Source organism: Notamacropus eugenii, chromosome 3 (genome assembly GCF_028372415.1).
Source record: "Notamacropus eugenii isolate mMacEug1 chromosome 3, mMacEug1.pri_v2, whole genome shotgun sequence".
NCBI lineage: Eukaryota > Metazoa > Chordata > Mammalia > Diprotodontia > Macropodidae > Notamacropus > Notamacropus eugenii.
In genome coordinates, this window is record NC_092874.1 from 422,067,365 (window position 1) to 422,093,262 (window position 25,898).

The following is a 25,898-nucleotide window of genomic DNA, read 5'->3' on the forward strand; positions in this document are numbered from 1 at the left end:
TTTGCTCTCTCCTAAATCCTTCATTAGGTGTCTATACAACATTCTGGAAGTCTTCTTTGCAGCACACATGTGGTTTCAATTCATACTCGGGCTTTTTTGTTAAGGTATCTCTAGAAAAGGAGACTTTTTAACCTTCAATGCAGAAAAAATTGTCAAAAGGTACCTTGCATGATTTAGGTGAATTTCACAGGAATTGTTTCTCTGTTGTATTTCTTCTTAGTCACAGAAATTTTGGTCTTAATTTTTTTCTGATAGATTGTGACTGTTTAATAGAAAATTAAGAAGCTGATTTTTGAATATATTTTTGTATTACAGTAGTTAATTCCTTTGAAATGGTTTTGATTTATAAATTATTAGAATCAATATCTTGCACATATTAGGCATCTAATAAATACTAGTTGGCTGCAAACATAAATGTTTTTTAGATGGTGAGACTATGATTCTATGCCATGAATTAAGATAGTCTCTAAATGGGTAGAGAAATAGAAGAAAAATAAACAAGGCCTATTATTAGGCCTCATTATTATGTTAAATACTGTAACTAAAGAAATTTTGTGCAAGTTGGTTGCTTAGGCTGCCTATCATGTGCTTTTAGACAGCATAAAATAGATGACCTGAGGGTGCCACATGCATGTGCCTCCTCATTCCCCAGCGTTACCCTTTTCCCCTCTTTTCCTTCTTTCCCTTCTCTTTCTTCCTTTCAAGAAACCTGAATCAGATTTGAGATTCAATGGTATTTTGTTTTCAGGGATACCCTGCTTGATACTTTACAACAGAACTTGTTAGTCAAACTGTAATATTGTCTGAGTATCATTAAGTTGCTAATCAGAAGATAATTTAAATCGATTTCTTATGACAGGGTTTTGAGGAGAAAATTAAGAAGCTGATTTTTGAATATATATTTATTTTAAAATATTTCATTTCTTTGAAGTGATTCTTGGCTATAACAGGGATTCTTAGCCTTTTTTGTGTGTGTCTTAGAGCCTTTGAGCAGTCTGAAGCCTTCTCAGAATAATGTTTAGAAATACGTAAAGCAGAACACCTAGGATTACAGAAGAAACCAATTATATATTATGTATCACATATTATTTAGTTTTAAAAATATTTTAAAAGCAAGATTGATGGACTCTACCTAAAGAACTGCTGTCTTTGGGACTTAGCAATTGGTGGCCAGATTATTGTGATACCTTTTGACAGTTTGAGTTACTTGAATATACTAATAACCTTAGAGTTCTCAGATTGTTTAAAAACAATTATGTCACTGTGATTCTTGTTTTCTAAGAGATCCTTGTTTGTTTTTAACATTACATTTGATGCTTTTTTTCCCCATTTACATAGGTTGCACAGAGCATTGAGGATCATCATCAAGAAGTAATTGCTTTCTGCAGAGAAAATGGTTTCCATGGCTTGGTTGCATATGACTCTGATTATGCATTGTGCAACATCCCCTACTATTTCAGTGCCCATGCCCTAAAACTGAGCCGTAATGGGAAAAGTCTCACAACAAGCCAATATCTGATGCATGAAGTTGCCAAGCAACTGGACCTGAATCCAAATCGTTTTCCTATTTTTGCTGCTCTATTAGGTAGGTGGAGTGGCGAGAAAAGTTTATGTATATTATGTAGGAGTTAAGTTTACCAACATCAAGAGTAGCAGTTTTATTTATATTACTGCAAGCCTTGTGAAGCTATTTAAATTGTTTAAAGAGCCTTAACCTAGGGGCTTCCTGAATTTTCAGCATTATTTTATGATTTAACTAGCTGCTGTAGGTATCTAGAAGATAGCTACATCTTTCTCATGTGCTTGTCTACTCTTCCCCTCAGACTGAAAGAAAAGTTTGCTTTCAAAATAGAAATTTAAACTTTGGCTTTTTGTGTGTCTGTGTGTATAGATAATAAGCTCATGATCTTGTTTTCAGACATTTTAACTGCTTAAAGACTAATAAGTGAGTTAACAGGTGAGTCACAGCTTGATAATAGGTAAAATATGTCTTAAATAATTATTTTTTAAAATTATGAGCTGGCTGTTTAGTAAAATGGGTTGAAGATTTTGGACATGTATATTTACATGCAAAAAATTAATAACATGCATTGTTGATGTAGGTATTGCAGTTACTCCTTTTTGTATTGGTGATGAGAATTTTAAATGAACAAATACTCTGCCACTTTACCTTCCAAGGACTCTGTTTTTCTGTTGACATTAACCAAAAATGACAAAAATGAATATTCTTATTATCTGAATCTTGCCCAGTTAAGTGGTAAAATGTGCTTTATTTTTAACAAGATATTTAATAAATATTTATTGAATTGGATTGGACCACTTCAGTGGAAACTGAAATGTATATTTGCTCTAAATAAATTTTGTAAATGTTTGCTCTAAAACAGGGGAATACTGACCAAAAGTTAGCTTTCTCTTAATGGCTTAGAGTCATCATTATGAATATTAATTGACTATCCTGTAGTAACAGTGATGTCCGTCAGGGATCCTGAGGTATGTAGAACTATAGCTTCTACATTAAATGACTCTTCACTGCTCTTGTGTTTGATTTCTTATATATACTTGATGTGTACTTTTTTCTTTTTTTGCTGTCAGTTGTCACTTTTCTTGCAGTCAGTGTACATTCTTTGAGTAGCGTTCCTAATTTGATTTCTAATTTGTTACGGTTATGTGTAAGATAAAAGTAAATAGAATTTGAGTGAGAACCTGAACCATGATTTTGGTATGTATTCCTGATGATTCTCTGATACTTTTTTTCAGAACTTTGCCAAAAACCATGATATACATAGTTGAAATTGCTGGATAAAGCTGATGTTAAATTTTTGGTTTATGTACTCTTCTGATTGTTTTAGGTCAGTAGCTAATAAACATGCTACTCAGAGGTTATTGGTACTTTATTATGAATTCTTTTAGTTCCTTGTCAGTAGACAGATTTGGAGCCTGGGGGTGGAGGTGGGGGGAGGTCATTTGCAAGAGAGCACTATGATATTAGAGTTTTTGAGAGGGGAAATTATTGTTGTCCATTATTTTATTTAAGTATTTTTCTATTTAAAATTTTATAGCATTGCAGCCAACTAAATGCACAAAATTCTCATCTCATAAATCACCTTTGTTGGCTTTATTCCATTTAATCTTTTATTATCCTCTTAAAAGTTATAAAATTTATATGTAGGGATGTCTGTGGCCTCTGGAATATAGCAGATTTATAGCTATAGCATTTTAATATGCTTTTCAGATTTTTCAAAGATGAATGTTTATTGTTACAAATTGGTTATATTTTAGGGCATATTTAATTGAAAATTTTATTTTCCATTTATTAGCTACTTGGTCAGATTTAAGCGGTGTGCTGGTACAATCTAAAATTTATTTTTGCTAGCAGTAGACAGGACACAACCTTCTTTAAAAGTTTAAACTTTAATGCAAAGAGATTACAAGTTTTGACTGAGTTGTAAGGTGGGAGGATAGGTTTCTCATCTTTTATTTCAATCAGCAATGTTTTTTAGGTGCCTCCTTTGTGCCAGGTACTATGCTAGGCACTGAGAATACAGCACTGAAGAGGGAAATACTCTGTCCTTACATTCTCATGAGGGAGAAAGTCAGTGCATAAAAAATATCTACAGTGTAAGTATAGAAGTAATAAATACACATATTTGCAAAATAGAGGAAACAGAGCACTTGGCTTCTTGCAGAAGATTGTGCCTCAGCTGAATCTTAAAGGAAGAAAGGGAATCTGTGAGGCAGATGGAGAATGAGAATGACTAGTGCAAAGGCATGGAGAAGGGACATGAATTGTCCTGAGGGAGGAGCAGAAAAAAGCCTCCTTTAACTTGGTCACAGTGTGAGAGAGGGATTCATGTCTAATGCAGCTGGAGAAGTAGGTTAGGGTCAAGTTATAGCTGACTTTAAAGGCTTGACAGAGAGGTTTGTAGTTTTTTTCCTAGGGGCATTAGGAAGCCTCTGGAGGTAGTTGATTATGGCAATCACATGGTCAAATCTGCACTTAAGGATAATTATTTTTTCAAGTGTGTAGGAGAGACTGGAGTGGGGAAAAACTTGACAGAGATACCAATTAGAAATCTGTTTGATCTAAGCAGGAGGTGATAAGGGTCTGAGCTAAGTTGGTGGTTGTGTCATTGGAGAAAAGGAGTTCAGTGAGATAGTTGTGAAGATAAAAGTGGCATTATCAGATGAGATAATTGTAACATGTTTTGCACAGTGCCTGGCACATAGTCGTAGTAAGCACTATATAAATGTTAGCTATTGTTATTATCAGGCAATTATTATTAGCCAAGGTTAGCGGAGGGAGACAGTCGAAGATATCAATGAGATTATGAACTCAAGACACCCCAATGTATGCCTTTGACAGAAATAAAGCCAAGGGGAGGACTTAGGGGAAAGAAAATGAATTCAGTTTTAGACATTTTAAGTTTAAGATGTCTCCAGGACATCCAGGTTGAAATGTCCGCTAGGCAGTTGTTGATGTGGGATTGATGTTCAAGGTAGAGTAAAAATGGGGACTGAATATATAGATCTAGGAATCAATCTGTATAAAGATGTTAGTTGAACCCTTGGGAACTTTGGTTAGAGAGAATACGAAGAAGGTAAGGGGGCCCAGGACAGAAACTTGAGGAACAGCCACAGTCAGGGGCATGATCTGGATGATGACCCAGGTCACCAGAACCTACAGTGGAGAGAGTATCCAGCAGCCGAGGGTGGTCAGCATGGTCAGTACAGCAAGCAGGTCATGAGGTATTAAGACTGAGAAAAGACTCATCAGATTTTGTAGTTAAGAGATCATTGGTAACTTTGGAGAGAATGATTTCAGATGAGTGATTAAAAAATAGATTGGAAAGTGTTGAAAAGTGAAGGAAGAGCGGAAATCAGGGCAGCAAGTGTGGACCAGTCTTTCAAGGAGATTGGCTTGAAAAGGGAGGATAGCTGTAGGATGATTGAGGGAAAAGTTGAACCTAGCAAAGGCTTTTTAAGAATGGGAAGACTTGGGCATGTTGGAAGGTAGGAGAGAAGGAACCATTGATAGGGAGATGTTGAGGATGTGAGAAAGAAGGGAGATGATTGAGGATATGGGTAGCTGAAAAAGACGGTAAATATAGAACAAGTGTACATGAGGAGCTGACCTTCTCAAGTGCTGCTTCTTTGTTCAGAGTCTGAGAGAATGGAGGAAAAAGTAGGAAATGATGACCAGGGATTTTGAGATAAAGAGAAGGGAAAAAGAAGGATCTCTGAAAATAGCCTCAGGTTTTGTTTTTGTTCTTTTTTTTTTTTTTTTTAAGTAACAGGCAAGGAGAGAACATAAAAAGGGTGGAGGAAATGGTGTGGGGGATTTGACCAAAGAGATGATTTGGAATATTGGAGGGAATTCTTTGAGGGAATGGGGTGGGAAGAGTAGGAGATGCTGTCAGGGTGTTCTGAGTGAAAGAGAATGGAGGCAACTCATAGAATAGACTCCCCTTTCCCCCCCCCCCAGTTTTAAAGAGGAATGGTCTTGAACTGAGGAAGGAAGAGAAAGTGTGGAGGGCCTGAAAGGAGGTAAGGAAGATCTGAAATGTCTTCTGTGGGGAGCAAGATCAGTAATGATAGAGGAGAAATAAAAGACTGCCTTGCTGCAACATGGGCCCAGTTAAGGTTGTATAAAATGCATTTGTAACATAGCCAGTGAGCACAGTCCTGGGGCTTCATGAAGCAGGTCACAAACAGGAGCTAAGGAGGCCGATGGTAACTGAAGTTTGTCAAGAAAAGAATGGCATGAGCACAAGCAGTGAAGATTTGAAATAGCTAATTCTTGGGGAGTTGGAAAGGGATCAAAGTGAAATAAGAACACAAGTAATGACCTGAGAAAGAATTGAGAGGTAGAGGAAAAGGAGCTCACCCAGAAGGTGACAATAGGTGCAGCATAAGAAGAGAGAGACTGGGAGGTTACGGCAAGATGAGAGAATGTCAGCCTTTCCATTTAGGGAAGTGAGATAACTGTGGCCAGTGGAAAAAACTCTGATGTGCAACTGAGTCTCTGTGTGACTTAGGTGGGGAGGAGAAGTAAGTACGTCCTTGGGACTAAAGGAAATTGAGAAAATAGAATGTTAGAACTTGGAGGGAGAGCTGTTAAAATCTCTTATTATGAGGACAAAAGTTGAGGAGAAAAGAAACACAGTGAATGAGGGGCTGATATCCTTGAGAAAGAAGAAGCATGAGAGGGACAAGTATACTACAGCTGTCATGATTTTAGTTGAGAGTGTACCTCAGAAGGGAAGAATGAGCGAAGCGTAACAGTGACAATGATGCCTTCAGGGCCAGCCATTGCTGGAGAGGATAACCAGAGATATAGCATCATCAGAGGGGAAACCAGAGCTTAACAGGTGAAAAGGGCTTGAGGTACAGCTGGTGAAGGGATGGTACTTCCAGAGAGCACAGTGGAAAAGGGCAGGCAGGGCTGGCTTTGAATGTGGATTTGGATAAGGATGAGGAAACTTGAGGGTAGGAAGGGGATAGCTGTTTTTATCCTTAAGGCATGAGGAGGGAAACATGAGAAGCCATAAGGGTAACGGTGTATAGCAAATGGGGCGAGAATTATCCCTTAAAAGGACTTATCGGAAGACTATTTCAAATGTCAGACTTTCCTGGTTAAGCATGAAACATTGAAATAACTAAGTAGGTGTAAATCCGTGTCTGTCCCAGTGATTTAGAACCTGGAATTACTTTGATTTCTGTTGATTTCATTGACTATTAAACAAGGTACAGAGAAATTAAAATTGAGTATTTTGGTGCTTGTGATTTGTGGAAACGTTGGGTGAATCCTCAGCTGGACAACTCTTCAACTATTCTTTTCACTTCTTCTATTGCATAAAATGTTGGTTATAGCTAGACTCTACGCCAGTCATCTATTGGGAAACTCTTTGGTTGGATGTAATACTTTAAGGGCCGCTAGGTGGTGCAGTGGATAAAAGACCAGCCCTGGAGAGAGGAAGTGGAGTCTTCTGAGTTCAAACGTGGCCTCAGATACTTAATTATCTGTGTGACCCTGGGCAAATCACTTAACCCTATTTACCTCAGTTTCCTCATCTGTCAAATGAGCTGGAGAAGGAAATGGCAAACCACTCCAGAATCTTTACCAAGAAAACCCTCATACAGGGTTGCAAAGAGTTGGACATGACCAAACAACAGTAAGAGTACTTTAAAAATCCTGGTAATGTCAAGGACCTACAGTTTTCTCACTGGGAACTACTTCCACTGGTTGCAGATCCAGTCCATCTTTAAATTAGAGCCTTAAAAAGTATATTGGAGCTGACAAGGTTACTTGACTTCACAGTGGTCACACAACTAGTGAGTGTGGGAGGCCCAGTAAATGCAGAGAGGTAGGATCTGACCTCAGGTCTTCCTTATTCTAAATCTAATGCTCTAACCACTGTGCTGTGCTGCCTCTCTGTGCTAAGTGTTAGGGGTGCAGAGAAAGTAAAAGATTGAATTTTTTCTTCCCATCTTCTGAAAAACATAACTGGTATTTTGTGGATGTCTTCCTTGTCAAGAAATATATCTTCTCTCAGTAAAAGAAAACTAAAGATTATTTATATGTTTTTGCTCTTGAGGAATAGTCTCTTTTTGGCTGAACATGCTATCATCCTGTGTTTTGCACCTGTACGCTTAGAATAGGTGTAATGCAGATATATTTGGAATGAAAATTTTGAGATGCCTTGGGACAGTAGGTAGACCGCTAGGCCTGAAGTCAGCCTCAGACATTTACGAGGGTGTGACATTGGACAAATCACATAACCCTCTGTCTGATTCAGTTTCTTTACCTGTGAAATGAGGTAATAGTAGCACCTGCCTGCCAGGGCTGTTGTGAGGATCGAATGAGATAGTATTTGTAAAGTGTTTAACACACCACCTAGCCCATAGTTGGTGCTATATGCATGCTACTTGTTATTAAGTAGCTACTTAGTAAATCTACCCCTTAAAAATAGAGAGTAAAATATAAAATCAGCTTTATAGAGTGTCATTCATGAGATGCGATATATCCTTTAGGTGGTATAGTAATGACTAAAATATCAGAAGATTTAATGGTTTATTACCCAGACCTTATAAAAATAAAAGATTCTCAAAACATTATATTTCTTGGTTGTATAGTATTATTGGACTCAGGGTTAATAATAGAATAAAACTTAATTGTGTTTGTTAGCATTTTTTTGCAGTGTTCTTTGTCATTTGACTCTTGGACTCGTTTTAGAATGACTTGATCTTTTTTGTAGAGGGTAGTAATTGTTATGGAGAGTCTTGACTGAGAAAAAAAGGTTTAATTTTGGAGGGTCATCTTGTCTCTTTGGTACATCACTAGATTCAAGAAAAATTGAACCATTTCTATTTTGTGAATAAATGAAAATATATGATGACTCTTTTGGAATGTATCCACCTTTCTGGAATTATCTAGCCAACAACTTTGGCCCGCAGAGTTTTCTAAAGATGAAAGAAAGAACAGTTCTGATGTTCGTTTTTTAAAGTGCATCACAAGAAAATAATTTTTATTTACAACTGTTTGCTTTTTAAATTCAATTCTTTTGTTGCAAAATTGCATCTTTTGCCTACATTTTTCTTCCTATGAAAAGACTGAATCATTGTCATAACTACTGAGTTCATGATTTGATTTGATTTGATTTAATTGATGGTGAAGGATCACAAGTTAAATATGTTTTGCAGTCTTTTTGATTTTTAAGAAAATGAGTGGGCTGTGATGATTTAAGAAATATAGCAGTTTAGAAAAGTACTTCCATGTCTTGGTTTTAATATTAATTAGCTTTAAGTTATACATATTATCTATCCTAGGTAATCACATTCTACCTGATGAAGATTTGGCTTCCTTTCATTGGAGTTTGCTTGGTCCAGAACATCCACTAGCCTCACTTAAGGTACAAACTTGATTTCCTTTCCAGAACTTAAAATGAAAACTGTTTACATTTATATTTTAATATTGTTACTGGTTTGTAGGTTATGAAACTAGACATGTTAACGTTAACTCTGTTTACCAGGGAAAACAAAAAAGCCTGTTTTGCCCTTAATCCTTATATTTTGAGTTTATACTTCTTACAAATGTCATCTCTGCTCATTGTCAGTTTTGTTTCTCTTTATTTCCGTTTGGTTTTGAAATTTGCCTTTTGCATTCCCAAATCTATATTACTGGTAGGACCATTTTTTTTCAGTAGGATTGGATTAATTTTTCATGCTAAAAAATCAGAACACAAAACTCCTTTTTTAGTTTAGGTTCTACTTATCAGTAACTTAACAGTTTTAAATCAGTATCTTTATGACATGCAGTTCATAAATTCCATATTAATTTTTAGCTTACGTAAAATTTGAGGGCTTAATTCTATTAATATGGGGTGATTTAAGCTTCATCAGAATGAAAGTGTGGTCAATTTACTTTTCACTCAAAATAATCTTCTTAACTATCTCAACCATCTTTCCTGTGTTCTCTTATTCTTCATTCTCACATGTAATCATAAGAAATGATCAGAGAATGTCATTTAATTATTATATTCCCAAAGTGGATAGAGTTCTTTTTAAAAGTATGTGGAGTTGCTTTAGAGTAAAGTGGTTCCTAACTTTTTGCATGTCCTAGATCCCAAGATTGACTAAATCTGGTGAAGCTACAAACCCCTTGGAATAATGGTTTTATATGCATAAAATATCTAGAATTATAAAGGAAACAAATTATATTGAAGTGCAATTATCAAAATATTTTAGAAAACATAAATAAATTCACAGACCACAGGTTTAGAACCCCTTCTATAGAGTAATGTATAGATTTGTGTATAATCATCCTATGAAAATAATCATTATAATTTAGAGTCTCGAGAGATACTTTTTAGCAGTCCATTGGTCAATTTGCTCTTTCCCTTGGGATTAACAATTTACCGTTTGTGGATACATGTATGGTTCTTTTGGCTAAAATACCATGGTCTAAACTGACATTGAAAGTCAGAATGGTTTGATAGAGCACTGGATGAGTCAGGAGACCTGCATTCTAATTCTGACCTTGCCACCAATTTATCTATCACTTCTACAGGTCTCTTTAACTTCTGGACCTCAGGTTGCTCAACTAAAATAAGAATGATGATGTATAAAGCCCTTTCTGGCTTCTAAAAGTTAAATTGTCATATCATATGCTGAAGGGCTTTAATATGGGTAACTGAATTTAGTTGATGTTTAGTTTCAAATTGGACTTTTATTTTATATATTTTACTGCCTATTTACTTTGTATATATTGAGAATGAAAATGAATGCCTGTCAGTATTCTAAGATTTCTTTGCTTCTTTCTGTCCATATTGTCCCATGGTGGTTAAAACCCTCATACATTCTTTCTCTATCATGCCTTAGTGTAGTTCGCCAGGCCCAGATGAACTATATCCCAGGGTACTGAAAGATCTGGTGGATGTGATTGCTAAGCCACTGTCAGTGATGTTTGAAAGTCCATGGAGAACAAGAGAGGTAATGCAGGAGGATGAAGCCTGTAACTATAGGCCAGTGAGCTCTACTTTGTTTCCTGGCAAAATTGTAGAATTGTTAAAGAGACTGTGAGGGGACATCTCCAGAAGGAAGCAATAACTGCAAAGAGCCAAAATGACTTTATTAAGAACAGGTCATGCAGAGTAACCTTGTTTCCATTTTCTTTTTTGACACTGTTACTAGATATGTAGAAAAGGGGATTGTTTATTGGATTTTATTGCTGCCTTTTTAAAGTCTCCCATGTTCTTGTGGAAAAGATAAAGAAATCCAAGCTAGACGATAGTGTAGTTGGGTAGATTTGAATTTGATTAAATGGCTGAACTCAAAAATTACTAATAGTTTGATGTCACCTTGGAAGGAATCCTTCAGTGGAACCCCAGGGGCTCTGTGTCTGACCTTTTTTTAAAATTTTTATCAGTGACTTGGGTTAAGGTACTGATGGCATGCTGAAAATTTGCGGATGACATGGAGCTAAAGCGAGATAGCAAGCATATCGAATGACAGAATCAAAATTAAAAAATCTTAGACTAGAATTTCAAGCGAAATTTAATGAGATGACAAATGTAAAATTCTAGAGTTGGGTTCAAAAAATAAAATACCAGCTGAAAAATATCAGTAGTTTTTTAATAGACTGCATGGCTCAATACAAATCCCTGATTTTCCATTCTCGATGGGAGTCAGTGATTTTAGGACAACAAAAATGTAATTTATTTGCATTTTAGGCATTGTTAACAGAAGTCCATCTCACTGAGCTTCACCTTGCATAGACCATTGCTAGAGTGGGGGCCGAATTTTAGGAAGGATGTTGGTAAACTGTAGAATGGAGTATAACCAGAATGGTGAAACCTCAAAATCATGCCCTGTGAGAACCAATTTTAAAAAATGGGAAGAATTAGTTAAGAGAAGAAGTCTTAGAAGGAGACATTTTAGCAGTTTTTTTAGTATTTGAAGGACTTCCATGTGGAAAGAGAGATTATATTTATTTTGTCTGTCCCTAGTTGGGAGAATTGGCAATGGGTGGAATTGCTGGGAGGGACGATTTAGGCTTGATGTTAAAAAAAAAAACAAAAACCAACTCCCTGAGAGTAGTAGCAATCCAAAAATTGAATGGGATACCTCAGCAGATGACCCATCTCTGAAGCTCATTTCAGAGATGAGATTTTGTGATTATGTGTTGTAGGAACAGTATCTATTTTACATAAGCTTACCTGATTGCTCTTTAAAGGGACCAGGACAGAATTCCTTGGGTTATTATATGTTGCAGGTGAAGAGATATCTAAGGAAAAACTCACCTACTACTAATAGAAAAGCATTTTATTCTATAGATGGTGGGTCTGTAACATTTTTGTATTTATTTTTAATAGTAGCTGGACATAACAGATTTTAGGAGCAATATTAGGATAATAAAAAGCATTTATAAAGTGAAATTTTAGGACTTGAACACATCTTTCCTTCTGAAGTTAAAAAAGAATGCGTGTGTTTATCAGTCACCTTTTAACAAATTTTATGCTAAAATGACCTTTCTTTATACTCAAATAGCATTTCTATCATAAGCTTTGTTCAAAATGAAGACATGATTTTTCTGTGAGCATGCTTCTGTCTTCTTTGCTCTAGTTCTAAAACTTTATCTTTTGGACTTTATATAGTTTAGTTTTCTCAAAAATCTCCAAAGGTTTATTTCAAAGATTTGTTTCTTAAATATTTCCTTTTTTAATAGCCTGAACAGAAGTTTCAAAAATTTTTTGTGGTCCATGTTGCCTTACTAATGAATTTAATAAATATGTTAGAAGAATGACAACTACTGACAACTACCTGGAATTTTAGGCTTTAACGAAAAACTACAAACCAAACAAATTCCGTCAGTTAACAGACATTTTATTAAATGCTCACTATGTGCCAGGCACCGTACTAAACACTACAAATATAAAAAAAGGCAAAAACACAGTCTCTGCCTTTGTAATGAGAGAGACTACATACAAATAACTGGGCACATATAGAGAGTAGATGGAAGGTCATTGCAGAGGGAGGACCCTATCATTGGGAGCTTAGTTTTGGGGGTGGGGTGGGGAAGGTGGAGTGGAGAACCAGAAAAGTCATCTTGAAGAAGGTGGAATTTGAGCAGTGGAGAAGAGAACATTCCAGCATTGGGAGCAGCCAGTTTCTTAAAGGTACAGGCCCAGTAGACCTTAAGCTTGAGAATCATAATATAAGTACCCTTGAAAGTTAGGTATATTATTAAGTAATAGCATTTATTAGAACCAAAGAAATAGAATATTTTCTTTATGTAATTGTCATAGCATTCTGCACTATTTAATAAAGTCCGTGAAAGGAAACCTATAATATGGAAAGAAATTAATAAAAAATTCTTTAGTATTCAAGCAAAATTTAGATTAAATATATATTTAATTTTCAGACTATTATACGTGAATTATATACTGTAGAATCTTGAATTTAAAAAACCCTTTTATTGTTCTCAGTGCTAGTTATGTCCTTGCAAAGATTTTTATTTTGTTTGGACCTGCAGTTTGAGGGACAGTAAAACAGCAGAGCAGGTTCAAAGAAATATGGCGATTAAGAAGTTTGCTAAATTAAAATCTATATAGATTTAATTAAAATATAGAAATTAAAATTTTTTTTTCTGAAAGTCAGATATAGCAGAGAGGTGAAATATCTGCTTTATACTTGTATTAATCAGATGCTTGTGTTTGTTAGATTGGTGAAGTAGTAGTGTGAGACATATTTGAAACATACTCTGGAAATATATGTACATAGGACCCCTCTTCCTCCCAACCAAACCGCTTCCCTTCAGTGAATCTAATACACCATCTAATACACCATTCTAATAAGAATGGCACTTAAAGTCTTTGGTCCTATAGAACTAATAGAAGCAGTGTAAAAAAATGCAAGTTAAAAAATAGCTAAAGTACCTTTTAAAATAATTCATTATTTTTAGTTATGTTTTCTTTTTCACACTTGTTATTTATTTCAGAATAATTTTCAAAATTACATTTTAATGTACTATTGTATCACTCTTTGGTAACAGTAAGTATATAGGAATATGATTTTGCTGTCTTATCATAATTGGAGAACATACCATATCTTTATGCATGATGGATAAGGAATGAGATATTCCAGAAATGTGATACTTGTTAAACCTTAAAACTTTTTAAAACTAGCATTTTGATGAGATTACGTAATTTAATCTTTAATTTTACTTATGAGTGTCCATTATGGTGCTTTTTTATAGATGGGAAAGACATGAAACAAAACTCCAAACATTTCTCCCCAAATTCTCCCTGTGTACTTTTAGTCTATTGCTCCATTCTAGTGTGGCAATCAGTTGGTCTCTGAGACTATTGGGGTATAAGGCTATTTCTCCTGAATTGAAATCCGTTAGGTAGTTGTGTTCATCTGGTTGACAGTTATTCTTCCTGGTCGTCTCTGTTCTGTGCTGTGGCTACCACCACTGTTGTCACTATTATCCATCCATATTGTCTACTGTTCTTCTCCCCGCACCCCCCATCCCACTTTAGTGCTTATGTTTCCTTCTCTCCCCTCTTTTGTTGCTTCACATTTGCATGACCATGTGTTTGCCATCTTCTGGGTTTGTTTCATTTTCTCCTGTTGTAGCCTTTTGGGCTGCTCCTAGAGACCCCATTCTCATCTAGCTAAAACTATTATGTCTTTTTTAACCTTCATGCTCTTAATTCTGCCTTAATTTTATTTAGAAGTCTTTTGCTTTCTTCAGGTTCATAGCTGTTCTGGATGGTTGAGGATGCTAGATGGTTCAGTTACAGATGTCATTATTAGTGTCTAGGGAAACCTGAAACAAAAATTCTCATGGGAGCCAGGGAATAGAAACAAGTGAATAACAGTTATTTGTTTTCAGTGTTTTTAGATTCTTTGTTCTTTCAAAGATTCAGCTCATATTTCTTTTTGAGTACTTTTTGTAGGTGCATGATTTCTGGGTGATATCTCAACATCAGGGGATTCCTTTCTCATTTTTAACTATGCATTTACTGGCTTGAAAATTTTGGGAGAATTCCATTTCTTGGTATCCATTTGCTTTTTCTTTACTTCAGTGTGTCCAGAATTCTATAAGTTTTTCCCCTTGATGTTATTTTTTATTCTATTTAAATTTGCATTTTGGGGATATGAATCTAGGACCATTTAATTGTATAGCTCTGTTTCAGAGGATAACTCCTCTAAGTCTTTTTATTTTTTATTTTTTTAAATTATTTTTTAATGTTTAACATTCACTGCCATACAATTGAGATTTTATCCCCCCCACACCTACCCCCCACTACCCCCCTCCCTCCCCACGACTGCATACTATTCTGTATAAGTTCTACATATACTTTCCTGTTGAGTATATTTTCACTATAGTCATGCTATGTAGTCAGACTAAAATAAATGAAAGAAATCATATAACAAATCAAAACATGATACACAAACACATACACATACACAAACATGATCTGCTACATTTTGTGAATGACTTCCATATTTCTTTCTCTGAGTGTGGAAGGCATTTTGCCTTGAGAACCACCTTTGGGATTTTTTTTTTTTTATAAGAAGTTTTTGCATTATTACAAAATTCCAAGTCTACCAGAAAAAACTCTCGCACACTGTGGTCGTTGCTGTGCACAAAGTTCTCCTGGTTCTGCTCCTTTCACTCAGCATCAGGTCATATAAGTCCTTCCAGGCCTCTGTGAAGTCTTCTTGTTCATCATTTCTTATGGCACAATAGTACTCCATTACATTCATATACCATAATTTATTCAGCCATTCCCCAATTGATGGACATCCCCTTGACTTCCAGTTTTTGGCAGCTACATAGAGTGCTGCTATAAATATTTTTGTACATGTGGGACCCTTTCCCATTTTTATGATCTCTTGGGGATATAGTCCTAGTAGCGATATTGCTGGGTCAAAGGGTATGCACATTTTTGTAGCCCTTTGGGCATAGTTCCAAATTGCTCTCCAGAATGGTTGGATGCGCTCGCAGCTCCACCAACAATGAATTAGTGTTCCAACTCTCCCACATCCTCTCCAGCATTTATCATTTTCTTGTTCTGTCTTGTTTGCCAATCTTATAGGTGTGATGTGGTACCTCAGAGTTGTTTTGATTTGCATCTCTCTAATCAATATTGATTTAGAGCATTTTTTCATATGATTATAGATATCTTTAATTTCTTCCTCTGAAAATTGCCTGTTCATATCCTTTGAGCATTTATCAATTGGGGAATGACCTCTAAGTCTTTTTAAATGACTTTTTGCTCTAACTACTTTACTTTTTTATTGAAATATGAATTTAATGTAATACATTTAAGTTGCATTACTCATCTCTTCCAGCTTCATTCATTTTGTCTGACTGGTTCCTGAAATTTTCTTCTTGGGGTTCCCTTTATCATTTTATTACATTTAGCTTATTTCCTTTCAAATTTTGTACAACTTTTACCTTCTAAAATATATGAATCACTCTTTTATAATATTCCATGTTTCTAGACCATTCTGTTGTTAATACATTCTCTAAGTCATTCCACCCATCCCTCAGAAAACACCCAACCATAACTAATCTCTTTCTTTTATAATTTTAGATTAGAATATTCCTTCTAGTCTTTTATTTGTGATTGTTCTCCCTTTCATTGTGTTCTTGGCTCATTGAACAATCCGTAGCAATGGATTATCTCCCAGTCTACAAGGGAAAAGTGTGTCATTGGTTTAGTCAAGGTCTCATTCTCATTTCATGTATTTGGTGAAACCATTGTTTTCAGTTAAATGTCAGAGTAATGCTTTCCTAGGAAACAAAACCAAACCAAACCCTTCCTCTTTACTAATTCAGATGTGGTGTCTGACCTAGGTAGAGTAGATGGCAGTTGTGGTCTTGTAGATTAAATCTCAGGGTTAGCCCATTTCTATCCCTCTAAAGGTCCGTCTAGTAAAACTCTTGAGTTGGTGACTAATGAACACTTTTCTAATTTTGGCGACTTCTTCAGTTTTGGAGGAAATGAGCTGATGGACAATTTAAGCATCTATTCTACTCAGGAAAAAATTTTGGATTTGTAGAAATTGGCAGTGGATCAGGTGAGTTGATTTGGCTAAGGCTTCTTTTTTTAAATTTTTTTTTTTATTTCTGGACTTCTGGAAGATATGTTTGAATTGAATATATTCTTATTTTCCCATTTTGTGTGTTCTACATATGTCCAATGTGCTTGTTTTATGTTGCTGTTCTTGGCTTTGTGCCTCAAACCTTAAAACCCCTAAATATATGAATTCATTCTCTATTACTGTGTGTCAAGTAAAAAGGATATATTCAGAAAAGCTTTGCCTAAATACTTGGCCTACCTCTTTTAGTTAAGCAAAAGAGTCTTGTCTTATTTGCTGTTTTTCCCTACAGCAAAGGGTGGTTGCCCATATCTAAGTTGGTCTGTATTTCTAGGTCTTTTTAGGGGGAGATGGGATGATGTAAAAGGTTGCTTACCTGCTTTTGTCTTGAAGCCAAAGAGTCCCAAATAATGTCTGCTTAGGAAAGTAGATGGAAAATCCTAGCAAGAGGTCATCTTTCATGTTTGATAGAGGAGACCTCTCTCAATATTGCTCCCCCCATAAAACTATTAAAGTTTATCTAACAGAATTCCGTCTTTGTGAGTTGAAATGTATTAGTCTTATCAGGTGAGTGAGGAGAAAGTCTAGAGAAAAGAGAGACCTAGCTGCGTTGGGGGAGCAGTACTTCCCATTCATGTTCTGCATGATTTGCCCTAATCACAGAGTATCCTTATGTTTCGAAACTACTCGGAAGGAGATACGGGCTAAAAAAGAAAAGTTAAGTGAAGAAAGATGAATAGCAGCAGTGTTACCATCCTCCAGGCCCTTCAGTCTCTAGTCCAGTGGTCTGATGTTTATGATTGAGTTCTGAATAGCAGTGTTTAGTTTAATATCAAAAATAAGGCTTACTGATAGTAAAAAAAAAATAAAATTAACATTAATTTCTTTGTGTAAACATTAAATTTTTATGTGTCCTTGGCAAGGGGTCAAATACTGCTCCCAAGGTTGATTTAGCTATATGTATATTCTTTTGCTATTCCCAGACTTGAGTGTGATAGAGGTAAGGAGGCAGCAGGATGTAGTGGGTCCCTAAACCTCTCCTTGGGAGTCAGGAAGAGCTGGGTTCAAGTTCTGCCTCTGATAATCCTCACTGTTACTGAAAAATCACTTAACTTCAGAGTGCCCCCACGCAACTTTCTAAAAAGTATAAATGACAGAAGGGTCCATGGGTAGAGCAGATTCCTCACCAAAAGTTGCCTACATGCACTATTGAAAACTCAATTCAGGTCAATAAGGTAAGGACCATGAATTTACTATTAATAAATAGGCTCAAATAGGAGGGAATTTTTAAATTTAGGAAGTAGTTAGAAAAGTAAGTTATATTGACCCTAATAACATGATAAAGTTTTTCATAGGAATAAATCTTAAATTCTTGTGTTTGGTTTTTAAAAAATCAACTATGCCACATAGAGGATAGATAAGACCTGATAACACTAGTGGATTTAAAAAAGGCTAATTTTAAGTTGATTGCAGGGTTAGTATACGTTAGCAGTGTGATATGGATGCCAAAAATTTGAATGTTGCCATAGATGGATATCTAGGATCTGTATCATGTCCCAGTGACCAAATTAAATCTAGATTATTCTAGTCATTTTTGGTCACAGTTTTTAAGACGAACACTAACGTGTACTATACTCTTATCAATAGTAGGTCTACCAGAATGGTGAGGGTTTTGGTAACTGAATCATGTGCAGAATATCCCAAAGTGGGAATGTTTAATCCAAAGAAAATATTAAGGGAAGACTTTATTTCAGTTCAAATCAAAGGCATACATAATATGTGTAGAGTACAGTATAGGGAGAGATACAGATACTGCTCGAGCTTATCATCATGGAACTTACGATCCAGTGAAGGAAAACATATCCCACACAAATGGATATAATAAAAATGTCCCTGTACTTCAAAAGTTGTCAAGTGAAAATGACAGTGAACTTCTGTGTTGCTTCAAATGGTTTAATTAAAACCAATAAACAAATTTACAAAGGCAGATTTTTGAATCCAAAAAGGAAAAATAGAAGAAAGGTAATTTAGGAAGCTAGGAGCTACTTCTCACAGCTGATAACCCTTTCAAAAGATTTCTTTTGCCACTAGCCTTTTTTTATCTCTTGTGAGAATATGAATAATATCCTTGGGAACTCGGGGGGTCAGTTTTGACAAACAGTAGAAACAATGAAGGGTTAAGCAGATTTACCAAGGAATTAAAAAGGGGAAAACTTAATAAAGGAAAAATTAATAAGGGGAAAATCTCAAACTTAAAATCGTATTTTTTATCCATATCTTTTGCATCATCTTTATTTTCATATACATTCCTCACCCTCTCTTTCCTACAAAACTATCCCCATTACAAAAAATAAAGAAGTGAAGGAAAAAGTTTGAGCAAACCTAACTAATACATCAGGCATTAGAACCACATACGATATGTTATACTCTTATTCTACCATCTCTGCAAGGGGAGATGGGGGATATTATGTGTATTTTTTATCTGAGTTAAAACTTGGTCATTAAAATTGCATACCATTCAATTTAATTTTTATCTTTTTAATTTACTTTATAATTTTGTCTATTTTCTTGGTTCTGCTTATTTTACTAGGCATCAGTTAATATGTCTTTGTATCCATCTGAATTCTTCCTATTCATTATTTCTTTAGGGTACAGTAATAGTAATCTCTTAATGTTCGTATACCACGTTTGTTTAGCCCTTACACAATTTGTGAGTATTTATTTTGTTTCTAGTTCTTTGATAGCACAGTGAAAGTGTTTCTATGAATATTTTACTTTATCAGATAGAGACTTTTCATTCTGTCTTTACTGTTCTTGTAAATTGCTATTTCCTCATAGCTCTATGCCTAGTAGGATCTCTAAACAAAAGAAATTGTGTATTTTGGTTACTTTTTAAAAATATCATTTCAAATTGCTTTTCAGAATGGTGGGACCAATTCACTCACCAGTAGCTTATTGTATTTTTTTGAGGTCTTTCCAACAGGGATTATTTCTTTTGTCATTTTTGCCAGATTGCCAGATATGATCACATGTTTTCAACATGGCAATAAGGACAGTTTCCACTTAATAGGGAAAAGTTATTTAATCCAAAAAACTTTCCAGCAATAAAAATGGCCCTTTTTTTAGAAGTTAGTGCATTCTTTGCTAGAAACATTCAAACGTCTTTTCAGTGCTGATTTAGAGGGATCTCTTATATTGGATGGTAAGCTGGATGAGAAGACTATTTTAGGTCCCCTTCAGCTCTCAGGTACTCTGATGCTGAGATATTCTTCCATTTATTCCTTCCCCTACCCCCCCCCCCAACATTTACATTGTTATTAATATCTTTTGTTTTTATGTGACCTAAATTTCCTATTTTATCCCTACTTGCTACCCTCCTGGAGAGCCATCCTTTATTACAGTATAAAAAAGCAAAGTTACTCAGCACTTCAACCAAATCCAACATTATATCCAGTGATCCACAATAATAGTCCTCCATGTCTCTAAAGAATCAGGGGGAAGGATGCACTCTCACATCTCTTCTGTGAAACCAAGCTTGGTCATTATACTTTCACAGCATTTAGAGGAAGGTTCTCACTAGGTACTCCCTGCACCAATGAAATTAGAGTTTCAGTCTTCATCCCTGTTATTTGTTGTTGGGTTTTTTTTTTTTCTGTTAAAATGATTGTCGTTGTGAATAATTTTGCTTACTGCTTCACTTTTCATCAGTTTATATAATATAAATCTCTCCATGCTTTTCTACATTCATCATTGTCACCATTATCGTCAACATCATAGCTAAAGTAGTCCTTTAATTCGCAGAGGACTTTACACATATTAACTCGTTTGATCCAACAGCCTTGGGAGGTAGGTCCTATTATTATCCCCACTTGACATATAAGGAAACAGGCTGAGAAAGGTTAAGTGACTTACCCAGGGTAACAGCTGGTATACGTCTGAGACTAGATTTGACCTCAGATCCTCTCTGTTTCAGGCCTGGTATACTATCCACTGGGCCCCCCAGCTTCCTCCATAGTTCTTTGTGGTGCCATAATATTGCATACATTAATGTAGCACAATTTGTTTAGTCATTCCCCAAACGCTGGAAATTTGTTTTATTTCCTTTTGTTACTACAAAAAATGCTATTATAAATATTTTTTTATATATGGATTATTTTTTCCCTTTCTTTAATCTCCTTCATATCTATGGCCAGCAATGCAGTCTGTGGATCAAAGGAAAAAGATATTTTAATGACTTTGTTAAGCATAGTTTAAGATCCTTTTCTAGAGTGGTGGGATCAACTCCATTAACGATGTGTAGTTTGTTTGGCTTTTTACAGCTCCTTCACCACCGTTGCTTCTCATCTTTTACTTATCTTTGCCAGTTGGCAAGTTTTAAGATAAAACCTCAGCTTTAGTGGTTTGGAGCAATGTTGTCGTACGATTGATAAGAGTATACAATTCTTCTTTGGAGAACTGTTCACATCCTTTGAACATTTAGCCATTTCTACCATTTATTCTCTCCTCTCCTGCACTTAATAGGATTTTATTTTTTCCAATTACATGTAAAGATTCTTTTCAACATTCGCTTTTATGAGATTTTGAGTTCCAATTTTTTTTCTCCTTCCCCTCCTCAAGGTGGCAAGCAATCTGAGATAGGCTATACTTGTACAATCATATTAAACATTTCCACATTAGTCATGTTGTGAGAGAAGAAAGGGGGAAAAAAGGTGAAAATTGTATGCTTCCATCTGCATTCAGACACCACAGTTCTTTCTCTGGATGTGGATAGCATTTTGCATCATGAGTCTTTTGGAATTGTCTTAGATCATTGTATTGCTGAGAAGAGCTAAGTCTATCAAAGTTGATCATCGCACAGTGTTGCTGTTACTGTGTACAATGTTCTCCTGGTTCTGCTCACTTCACTCAGCATCAGTTCATGTAAGTCTTTCCAGAATTTTCTGAAATCTGCCTGCTCATCATTTCTTATAGCACAGTAGTATTCCATTATGTTCATATACCACAACTTGTTCAGTCATTCCCCCATTGATTGGCATCCCCTCAGTTTTCAATTCTTTGCCACCACAAAAAGAGCTGCTATAAATATATTTGTACATGTGGATCCTTTTCCCAGTTTTATGATCTCTTTGGGATAGGGACCTAGTAGTGATATCGCTGGGTCAAAGGGTATGTGCAGTTTGATTGCCCTTTGGGCATAGTTCCAAATTGCTCTCTAGAATGGTTGGATCAGTTCACAACTCCACCAACAATGCATTAGTGTACCAATTGTCCCCACATCTTCTCTGACATTTTTCATTTTCCTTTTTTTGTCCTATTAACTAATCTAATAGGTGTGAGGTGGTACCTCTGAGTTGTTTTAATTTGCATTCTTCTAATCAGTGGTGATTTAGATCATTTTTTTTGTATGATTATAGACAGCTTTGATTTTTTGCTCAGAAAACTGCCTGTTCATATCCTTTGACCATTTATCAATTGGGGAATGACTTGTATTCTTATAAATTTGACTCAGTCCTTTATATATTTAAGAAATGAGAACTTTATCACAAACACTGGCAATAAAACTTGTTTCCTAGCTTTTTTTGCTTCTAATCTTGGTTGCATTGTGCAAAACTGTTTTAATTTAATGTAATCAAAATTATCCGTTTTGCATTTCATAATGTTCTCTGTCTCTTGTTTAGTCATAAGTTCTTCCCTTTTCCATAGCTCTAACAGGTAAATTATTCTTGCTCTCCTAATTTGCTTATAGTATTATCCTTTGTTTCTAAATCATGTACCTATTTTGACCTTATCTTGGTATACATGTAAGATATTAGTCTGTGCCTACTCTGCTATTTATTCTTAATTCATACAAAATAAATAGGACTTGCACTTAATTTATATGATACTTGGGTACATTTTTTTCTGAACTTCACCTTCAAATTCTAGTACTAGCCCTTATAGAAATTATCTTCTTGTAAACTTGAAGAAAAACCAAAAAGTGATCTCTCCTGTGATGTGGCAGCTGGGGTCACAATGGATAGAGTGTCAGGCCTGGAGTCAGGAACACTCATCTTCCTGAGTTCAAATCTAACCGCAGACACTGTGCGACTCTGGGCAAGTCAGTTAACCTGGTTTACTTAAGTTTCCTTATCTGTAAAATGAGCTGGAGCAGAGATAGCAAGCTACTCCAGTATCTTTGCCACGAAAACCCCAAATGGTGCCATGAAGAGTCAGACATGACTGAAACAACAGAACAACAACCACCATTGTTTGGCTGAAGTTCACACAAATATTGTAGTTTTGGTAATAAAAATATCTAAAAGAAGAATTCCTCAAATATTTATGAGTTACACAAATAAACAACAGCCTTTGCTGTCAAGGAACTTAAATCTAATACACGCTCTTTTGTACATGATCAGGACTCTTAAGATACAAGATAACATCTTGTATTTTTACATACTGAAAAAATATAAAAGAATGCAAAGCATGGTGGTTAGAGTTTTGGAATAGTAACACAGTGGAAGCCCACAGGCTGCTTGAGTGAAAACCAAATGTTAAGAGAACAAACCCAAATTGGGATTTTCCTTTATTGCTAGAGGAACTATATATGAAAAGTCAACATGAGCTTCTGAGAATTGTGAGAGTGACAATTTTTCAAGAATTCAATGCTTACATCCTTCATTTTCTGTTGTGTTTGTTTAATGTGGTGTTTAACTTATTATTGACCATTTGTTATGTCTGGAGGTTTTTTTTGTTTGTTTTTATTCTGCCAAGTTTTATCAAGACAATGCCCTGGTTTACTTTTTGTTCAGTGCTCTTTATTCATGTTTGTATTCTACAAACTGTTTTTAAACAGTTGCCTGGAACACTAAAAGACTTGCCCAGAGCCCCACAGCCACTGTGTGTCAACGGTGGGGTTTGAGCCTAGATATTCTTAGCCTTGGGTGCTCCTCCCTGTGCTGTATCTGTATCCTGTGATTGCAGGCTTGTTATTCAACAAGTTTTTATTATGTGCCAGCAAGTCTGCTAGGCACTTGTGATATGCCTTGGGCAGAGAGTGTGGAAAAACCACCCCATTCCTTCCTTAAGGATCTTGCAGGTACATTGCTCACTATGATGTAAGGCAAACCTTGGTATGTGAAATCACTTCAGCCGAAGGAATTAAGCATAGTTTTAGAGTAGGAGGAGGTTGGAATGGGAGAGAAAAGACAGATTTTTGCTGAATGAAGAAAATACATATAATTTTTTTAATGAAAGAATTAAAGAAAGTTTTATAAAAGAAGTAACACTTAAGCAAGGAAAACATTCCAAGACAGATTTGGGAGGATTCCTTTCTTGGCTTGGATGAGGAGGGGTAGTTGAGGAATGTGTGTTGTATCTTAGTGTGTGGGAGGTGGAAGGTTTTGAGTGGAGGATAATAATTTTAGGACAATAATTTTAGCAGTGAGATGAAGGATAAATTGAAGAGACTCCTGGGAAAAAAGATCAACTAAAAGGTTGTTGTAATAGTCTTAAGTGACGAATTCAGATAGCCTAAAATAGTGTATGGTGACAGCATGTATGAAAAGGTGAATGAGTCAAAGTGTTAAATAGAAGAAAGATTGTTCTGAGTTTAGAAACCTGAGGGATTGGAGGCTAATGGAGAAGGTGGATGAGGGAAAGGTTTTGGGGAGGTGATGGAGTACTCTCTAAACATGGTGAATTTGAGTTGTAAATGGGAACATACTAGTCTAGCATTTGGATATGTGTAACTGGAGCTGTGCAAGAGAGGAGAGTTGGAAATAAATTTTTGGGAGACATCCACATAGAAGTTAAGATATCTAATCTCTTTCTTTAAGGGATAGAGCTTGGAGAGTGATGAGTTTGGGAACAAAGACTTGAGGAATACCTATGTGTAGGAAACAGGAAGAAGAGGAATCAGTGAACTCTTAGTAAGCACTTTATGTGTTCAGGGTCCTGTGCTAGATGCTGTTGATACAAAGAGAATAATGAAGTACTCCTAGTTTCCTAAGAGGTTATATTGTAAAGGAGAATACCACTTGCATACGTGTAAGTGTATACAGAGTAACTACAGGTTGTTTGGAGATGAAGACATTAGTTTAGGAGGATTAAGTAAAGTTTCATGTAGAAGGTGGTACTTGAGATGAATCTTGAAGGAAGTGAGTGAGTTTTCTGAATTGAAGAATAGGAGAGGAGCACATTCAGATAAAGGGACAACCAGTGCAAAGGCAAGGAGATGGAAGATGTCTTGCTGCACTTGAGGGACCAGTTAAATAGCTGGTGTTAGCAGTTAATGGGCAGGAGAATGTAAAGAGGACAGTGTTGTGGAAGGTAAGGAAAATCGTCTGTTGGAACAGTTGTCACTGTCAAACACTTCAGAACATTTGAAGATTGTATGGACTGAAGAAAGTGTATTCCATTTGGTGCTTGACCGAGATCATCAAAGACCTTGAATTTTTGTCTTTCAGTAGATTAGTGGAAATGGACTGAAGCCAAGTTTCAAGGAGTTAAGTATAGAGAATATATATACTATACATTCTAGAAGTTTTACAGCGAAGGGGACAAGGAAAGAAAGGATAACTGCTTCTGGAATGTTGGGATTTTTTTTTTGTATGAGTTTGTTTTGTTTTGTTTTTAAGTGGGACAAGACTCGAAGACAAGGTCATTTTATAGGCAGAATGAAAGGAGCCATTACAGAATTCTGGTCTACTTTTCTTACAGAATGTGGATATAGAACCGTATGGCATGCTTCAAAGGAAAATTTCTGTCTCTGCTTCTTGATTAAAATGAAATGGGTATATGAGCCGTTTGGGGGGAATAAAGTAAGTCCCAGTTAGAATATATTTGATTTTCAGCGTATACTCTTTTGATTAGTTGTATCCTTTGGGAACATTTTTAATAATAGACTTCACTAGGGAAGGGAGACCTTTCAGTCACAGTGGAAGGGAATTTGTAAAAGTAGTATTTTAGAGTTCTTTAAGAACTATGTAGGGGGGTTAGTAATTTTTACCCCTCACTGCTCAGATAAGATAACTTTAGGCTCTTTTGGTGGATGTAATTTCCACAATGGAAATTCTTCCCTCTGTTTATGAGGAATATTTTGCCATTTTATAAAATACTCAATTGTAATAAAATGCTATCTTAAAATACTGGAAGAACTGTCCTTTAGCTAGATGGATTCTTTATGACTTCAGAAGGTAGAGGTAGAAGCTATGGGTAGAATTTATAGGAAGGCAGACTCATAGTTTAATATAAGGAATATCTTCGTAACAGCTAGACTTGTTCAACAGTGAATGGAATGCAGT

The 25,898-nt window shown here is 35.7% G+C and overlaps 1 protein-coding gene across 6 annotated transcripts in view; it reads left to right on the plus strand.

Moving 5' to 3' along the window:
• The window catches only part of FAM120A (family with sequence similarity 120 member A), a 140,597-nt gene that overhangs the window by 21,423 nt on the left and 93,276 nt on the right, over nt 1-25,898 (plus strand). For 3 of the 6 annotated variants that reach the window (XM_072598225.1, XM_072598223.1, XM_072598226.1), the window contains exons 2-4: nt 1,339-1,585; nt 8,827-8,909; nt 10,378-10,488. The exons of 1 other annotated variant lie outside the window; for it this stretch is intronic. In XM_072598225.1, the coding sequence (XP_072454326.1) occupies nt 1,339-1,585; nt 8,827-8,909; nt 10,378-10,488 (441 nt within the window). The remainder of the gene's footprint in view (nt 1-1,338; nt 1,586-8,826; nt 8,910-10,377; nt 10,489-25,898) is intronic. 2 more of the 6 variants (XM_072598228.1, XM_072598224.1) reach the window with 1 other exon arrangement.